The sequence below is a fragment of the Solanum tuberosum genome, unplaced genomic scaffold (genome assembly GCF_000226075.1).
Source record: "Solanum tuberosum cultivar DM 1-3 516 R44 unplaced genomic scaffold, SolTub_3.0 scf00274, whole genome shotgun sequence".
NCBI classification, from domain to species: Eukaryota; Viridiplantae; Streptophyta; class Magnoliopsida; order Solanales; family Solanaceae; genus Solanum; species Solanum tuberosum.
The window spans coordinates 90,042-96,213 of NW_006239198.1; the positions used below are offsets into that span (position 1 = coordinate 90,042).

Below are 6,172 nucleotides of genomic sequence, written 5' to 3' on the forward strand. Positions count from 1 at the left end.
ATTGGTAAAAAGCAAGTTAGTCCTATTTAGGTGTTTTAATCATTTTTTTAATATTATAAGTATCATCGCTAATTCTATGTCAGCAACTTCGATAATGTTAGATGTTGTATTATCTTAATTAGTTTTACATAGTTCAACATTTCCTATTTCATGAACTACTCCCTCCGTTCTTTTGTAGCTGTTACTATTTTCCTTTTAATAGCCAAACGATTCAGATGTATTTTTCCATCATATTGATATGAAAAAAATTGCAATTTATAGTATTTTTCGTATAGTTTTTGAATATCTAAATTCTTATTTCAAAATATCAAATTAGTGTAATCTATTAACTTTAGAAATTAGTCAAATTGACTCTCAAAAAGTGCAATATGACAATTAAAAAAAGAAATAGTGGGAGCAATAACTAAAATTGTGTTAAAATTAGATGATATTGTTGTGTTTGACTAAACACATGCTAAGTAGAATAATACATTAAATTAGGCATGTACAAATTTTATAAAAATAACAGTTTTTGAAAACATGGGTTTGAAGATATAAAATTAGACATGTACAAATTTTATGAAAATAATAGGGGATAAACGTGCAACGCACGTTCCCAAAGACTAGTAGCTTTAGAAAAGAGTGTACGGGGCGGGTTGATAATCTACTTATGATAAAATGGACCTTAGACCTAATCGAGCCTCGAAAGCTAACATGGTACGGATTGTCCAAGACATGACTACAACCACTCCTTGAAACCAATGTGAGATAATCTAATAGTGACAAGTGACAACTAATTATACATAGTGGTTAAACAATATATTCTTTTTCCCCTCGCATTGTAGGTAATTTAGCCATCTATGGGATTACACAGAGTATGTTGTTATATCATATGTAATTTAGATCCATTTTGGAGATGATTGGTAAAGTTTAGCCCAATACCTCCTTCTTTACACACATGTAGTTTAAACACTATTATCAAAAGAGTTCTAGGCCAAGGGTGTGTTCGGTATGAAGGATAATGTTTTCTATGAAAAATGTTTCTAGGAGGATAAGTGGTTTCTTGTTTATTTTCTTATGTTCGGTACGTAAATAAAAAATATTATCCCAAAAGAATTTGTGTATAATTTAGACAGATATTATGGAAGGGAACGGAGGCTACGAGGATGGGGTGAAGATGAATTGTGTTGGAGAGAGGAGAAGAGTTAGGACACAATTGATGTGGAATGCTACTTGTGGAACTTGTATTCCTAGAGATAATTTTTTCCAAAACATTTGACCAACCGAAAGGGAAAATGAAACTCAGTACATGTATATACATAAAGAACTTTGTTGATCTGAAATAGGATCTACAATATATGAAGATATCCATAACAATCCTAGTTGAGACAATCTTACCGGGTGAAGATCAAACGACTTCTCTAGCATGCTATATCTGTTATGCATTCCGTGAGGCCGATACACTCCAGCATTCTGCAGAATCCAACCCGACGTGCCATTAAGAACTCAATCCAAGAGTGCATTCACATAAAATAGCTCAAGAACATTGCTAAACAGAACATAAAAATCTAATGGGCGCGATAATGCCAATGTATTCACCTGAGGATATGGTGGATATGATCCAAACTGCGGTGACATGACAGGGGAGCCCCATGTATCAGCATGCAGCTGCATTATTAGAAAACATAAGTTTTTTAGGTATGGTATTTCTTAGACCTATAGTATCTTGTGAAATGTTTAACATAGGCATGTCATGCGGTCAAACTCAGAAGGTAATTAATAGTTCTGCGAAGGACGAAAAATGTTTACCTCTGGACGAGGCGTCCAGTGCCAAGTCTCTGCAGGCTTCCATCCCGGATAGTAAGGTGAACCCCACACTTGTAAACCGTTCGGATAACTTGCTGGTGGTACCCAAGCAGGATAAAATTGACCACCCGGGGCAACATGATTAGAATGATATGGTGGCAATGTCATGATAGGTTTATGAGGATAGTAACTTCTTTGTACTGAATCTATAGGTTGCGGATGAGGCCATCTTCTTTCTACTTCCTTTGGCAAAATTTGCCTTCGATGCATTCTGTATTTCTGCTTGGAAATCGAAAGTCAATACTATGGTTAAGTGGAAAGATATGTCAACATCCAACTTTATTGTAGCACAACTGTTATACTACATCTCCTCGCAGGATATGTGGTCAAGATTTAGTACTATATTGTTTTCCGAAATGTTAGAACATTTATATTAAGATATGAAAGAGCAGAACTCACAAACCTGGAGATGGCTAGCTACGTTATGTCTCGTTAAGCCCTCTACTTTCATCAGGTCCAGTATTCGAGAAGGAATGGCTTGATCTATACCGAGTTGCTCTACTGCTTGAACAAACTTCTTGTGTAGTTCAGGTGTCCAATCTACCTGAATCCAAAGGAAAATATCAAACTTATTCCCCTGAAACATGTGATTCAAACTTCCGAGAATGCAGAATTATTTAACCTCCGGCCTGTCAACTATATTCAAGGCTGAAATGACCGACAACCATAGCTAACGTGCTATACTGATACCACATTTCAGATTCATACACTGTTTGAGAATTTCAAACTTCGAGATAACAAAATGAGCTCCGTATTCATCTTATAAGCAAAATCCTGAAAGCTCCACTACAATTGATAAGTCATAGACAAAATGAAACTTGAAGAGGATGTTCAGTGATATCCATGAACTTCTCTAAGAACTTAACAGTTCATAAGGTTAAATTGAATAATGCAAGATGAGAAAGATACATGCAACGCCACATCTAATATCTGCATCTCATCCCTTTTTTTCTAGAAAGAAGACATATTACATGACTGATGAGCTAGAGAAGCAATCAAGAAGCTTGTTTTAGGAACTTATGCAACCAGTAAACAAAACATAATGACATTCTTGGACTAAAACATTATGGAACTTTAAACACATAATTACTGTCATTATTTTTCTACGAAAACCAGGCATCATTTCTTCCATCTTACCTTCATCTTCTTCTTATTGGATTTAGTCCCATTTGAACTATGAGGACCAGATGCTTTACTAGGTTCAGCAAAATGACTAATGATTTTGTCAGGGCAGTCATTACTTTGTGAAGAGGTAGCAATATCTGTCTCTGTCTTTTGATCAGGAGATGAAACATTATCCTCTTTCAAAATAATCTCTCCTTGTTGCACAGTAGGACTTGTTTGGACATTATTCTCAGCAAGTGAATTGTTATAAGTAGTTTCGACGGATTTAGTGTCACCATCATGTTCCCCACTGTCTTGGTCAGTTGAGAAGATAGTATGATCATGGAAGTCACCATCATCGACTGACCGCACTCCTTGTTTCAATTGTGGGGTTGAGGGAGCAGGGTATTTATCACTGCCCGATGACTGTTCGATATTGCTTTCTGCTACTGCAGTGAGAGGTTCTGTTCCATTTGAACTTTTGTCATCTGCTTCACTCTTTGCTGGTTGTAACTGCAGCATTGAGAGGAGAGATTCTTTTACCGGCTCAAGTGATTTGGACACATCCTTTCTAGCATTGAATGCCTGTTGAAACCAAATAAGATCAGGATTTCCTTTTCATATAATAGGCAAGCATACTGATTTGAAAGAACATAAGCTGATCGACTGAAGTCTCGGTTACAAACCTTGTGAACTACATGCTGCCATATATTTTTGAGTTTATCATCTGACAATGGTTTCTGAAGGAACTCAACTGCACCTAGCTGCAAAATATCGAACCACATTATTTACCAGAAGCAATTAGCATCAAATGAAAATATGAGCCCCAAGATCTCACCGCAATACACTTCATCATTGTACTCAGAGAATGAATATTTGATGTCACTGCACGAAGTAAACGAAGCTCTCTTAGACATGTTTAGCATTTAAAACATGGAAGACCACTAATTAAACGGTTCTAAACACAAACAAAGGGAATGAAAGAAAACCAAAGATCTAACTAGATAAAGCAAGGATTCATTCCCATCCAAACAAATTTAGGAAGTTCTTTAATATGTTACAAGTTCAAAGACTTCAAGATTCTAGCAATTCTAACTCCGCCAATATTATCATATATGCTCAAACTAAGTTCAGTTGCAAATAACATCACTTATATTTTCGTACGTTTAGCACTCACTTATAGTAGGTAGATCTTTGGCACTTTCAAGAAATCGGAGAACCCCATCACTGTTGCCTGCACTTACCTGTGTCAATAATGAGACAGATTCATCAACAGTTAGAATAACATTTCGGCCTGTGTTCACATTTTGTTGATCGACTACTGCAAATTGCAGATCGACTACTGTTATAGCTGCAGAAAAAAATGATGCTAAGTTCCCAAAAATAAAACTAGTACCTCCACAATGGCAACATGAAAGCCCTCGGATTTGCTCGAGATTGCAGTCAAAGCTTCGCTCTCGTTGCAGAACGAGTAGACTGCAATTACATGGTGTGTTATAACAAATGAATATGATAATGACCTTTCGTGAAGATTCACAAAATGAAACAAATTCAAGACCTCTACAGTGTTACAACAAATTTGTGACAAAAAAAAAACAATCTAAGGATTGAGCAAAATGTCACCCCTAAGGCCCTACCCATATAATAAGTTTGAAGCTTCAAAAAAGCTACTTATATTCTGCTAGTCACATTACTTACAAAAGTGATTCAGAGCATTCAACAACTAGTAATTACCCCAAAATTTTGAAACACCATAAATACATACTCCCTCGTATCAATTTGTTCGTCTTCCTGTCCTTTTTAGTCCGTTTCAAAAAGAATTTTTCTTTCCTTTTTTTGACAACTCTTTAATTTCAACTTTCTACATGGTATGTTTAAGGACATTTTGATACAATTCACATATCTTTAGTTTTAAACCACAAGATCCAAAAGACTTCTTTATTGTCTTAAACTCCATATCAAGTCAAACTAGACAAACAAATTGAAACACAGGGAGTATAAACTTGCAAGAACCATAAAAAGAAAGTTAAAATTCTATACTGTAAGAGTATCTCTGCAGCACACCAGGGAAAGGTAAAAGTATGAATCTTGAATTACTTAAATGCTTTTCATCTTAAAATAGAACTATTTCCCCTTAGTAGTAAATGTAAAGTTCTTTCCACATATAAGGAGAAATCAACAAAGAAACAGACCAAGCAATGCACAATTAACTTGCAAAAGTGAACTTCTGTACCAAAAGAAGGAACATAGAGGGTTAAACACCAGGTGCGAGTAAGTATTTTTCGACTTTGTTACAACTACTTACCTATGTAGTCCATTTTCTCAAGCCTTGATTTCATCTCAGCAGCAGAGTTGCTGTCTTCATCAAGAAGTAGGACTTTAAGCCCCTTTGGGAAATCATTCCAACCCAATAATTCATTCTCAATGCAAATCATTTCTAAAAAGGCATCCTTTTTAAGACATCCAAATTAGTCCCTCCAAAACAGTCACTTTTTAATCAGTCATTAACTATTCAATCTGCACACCCAAAAATGAATTCCCCTCAGACATTAAAACAACAACAACAACATATTCAGTATAATCCCAGAGTTTGGAGAGTGTAGAATGTACGCAGACATGAGGTAAATAGGTTGTTTCCGATTTACATTAAAAAAACAATCTTTATAAAAAAAATGTCACAGAATCAACAGAAAACCTAAAAAAAAACAAAATCATCTTCTTCTTTTTTCAACAAACCTTATAAAGCTTGAATCTTTAACATCATCTAACAAAAAAGGAAAGAGGTAAAGACTATATTTTTACCTTTAAATAAGAAAAAAACATAAAAGCAACAAAAAAAAAAAAAAACAGAAAACCCCATGTGAGAGATCTTCAACATATTAGCTCCAAAAAAAACCAAATGTGAAAACACAAACAACACAATTTCAAGAAAACCTTAGTTTTCAAAATTAAGTGGAGAAAAAGCACAAGCAAGAAAGTTGTTTTTTCTAGATGCATGAACATGTAAAGAAGAATCATAGTGATACATACAATGCATGTAAATTCAATAAGAAATAAGTATTAGTACTATAGTATATATTTTATATGTATACCCTGTATCTCTTGGGAAACGAAGAAGACTTAGCTCATTTGTTCTTGTTTTCTTTTTCTTCTTTTAAGGGTCGTCTGTTGATTATAGTTAGGTGGGTCGAAAGAAACAAGATAAAAGGGATGGGGGGTCGGG

The 6,172-nt window shown here is 35.0% G+C and overlaps 1 protein-coding gene across 1 annotated transcript in view; it reads right to left on the bottom strand.

Moving 5' to 3' along the window:
- The window catches only part of LOC102599201 (two-component response regulator-like APRR2), a 9,542-nt gene extending 3,370 nt beyond the window's left edge, over nucleotides 1–6,172 (bottom strand). The window contains exons 1-11 of the mRNA XM_006358517.2: nucleotides 6,042–6,172; nucleotides 5,255–5,466; nucleotides 4,346–4,425; nucleotides 4,127–4,193; nucleotides 3,788–3,834; nucleotides 3,636–3,713; nucleotides 2,983–3,534; nucleotides 2,249–2,389; nucleotides 1,789–2,064; nucleotides 1,579–1,647; nucleotides 1,378–1,452 (exon numbers count right to left, since the gene is read on the bottom strand). Coding sequence (XP_006358579.1) covers nucleotides 1,378–1,452; nucleotides 1,579–1,647; nucleotides 1,789–2,064; nucleotides 2,249–2,389; nucleotides 2,983–3,534; nucleotides 3,636–3,713; nucleotides 3,788–3,834; nucleotides 4,127–4,193; nucleotides 4,346–4,425; nucleotides 5,255–5,384 — 1,515 coding nt within the window. The 5' untranslated portion in view covers nucleotides 5,385–5,466; nucleotides 6,042–6,172. The remainder of the gene's footprint in view (nucleotides 1–1,377; nucleotides 1,453–1,578; nucleotides 1,648–1,788; nucleotides 2,065–2,248; nucleotides 2,390–2,982; nucleotides 3,535–3,635; nucleotides 3,714–3,787; nucleotides 3,835–4,126; nucleotides 4,194–4,345; nucleotides 4,426–5,254; nucleotides 5,467–6,041) is intronic.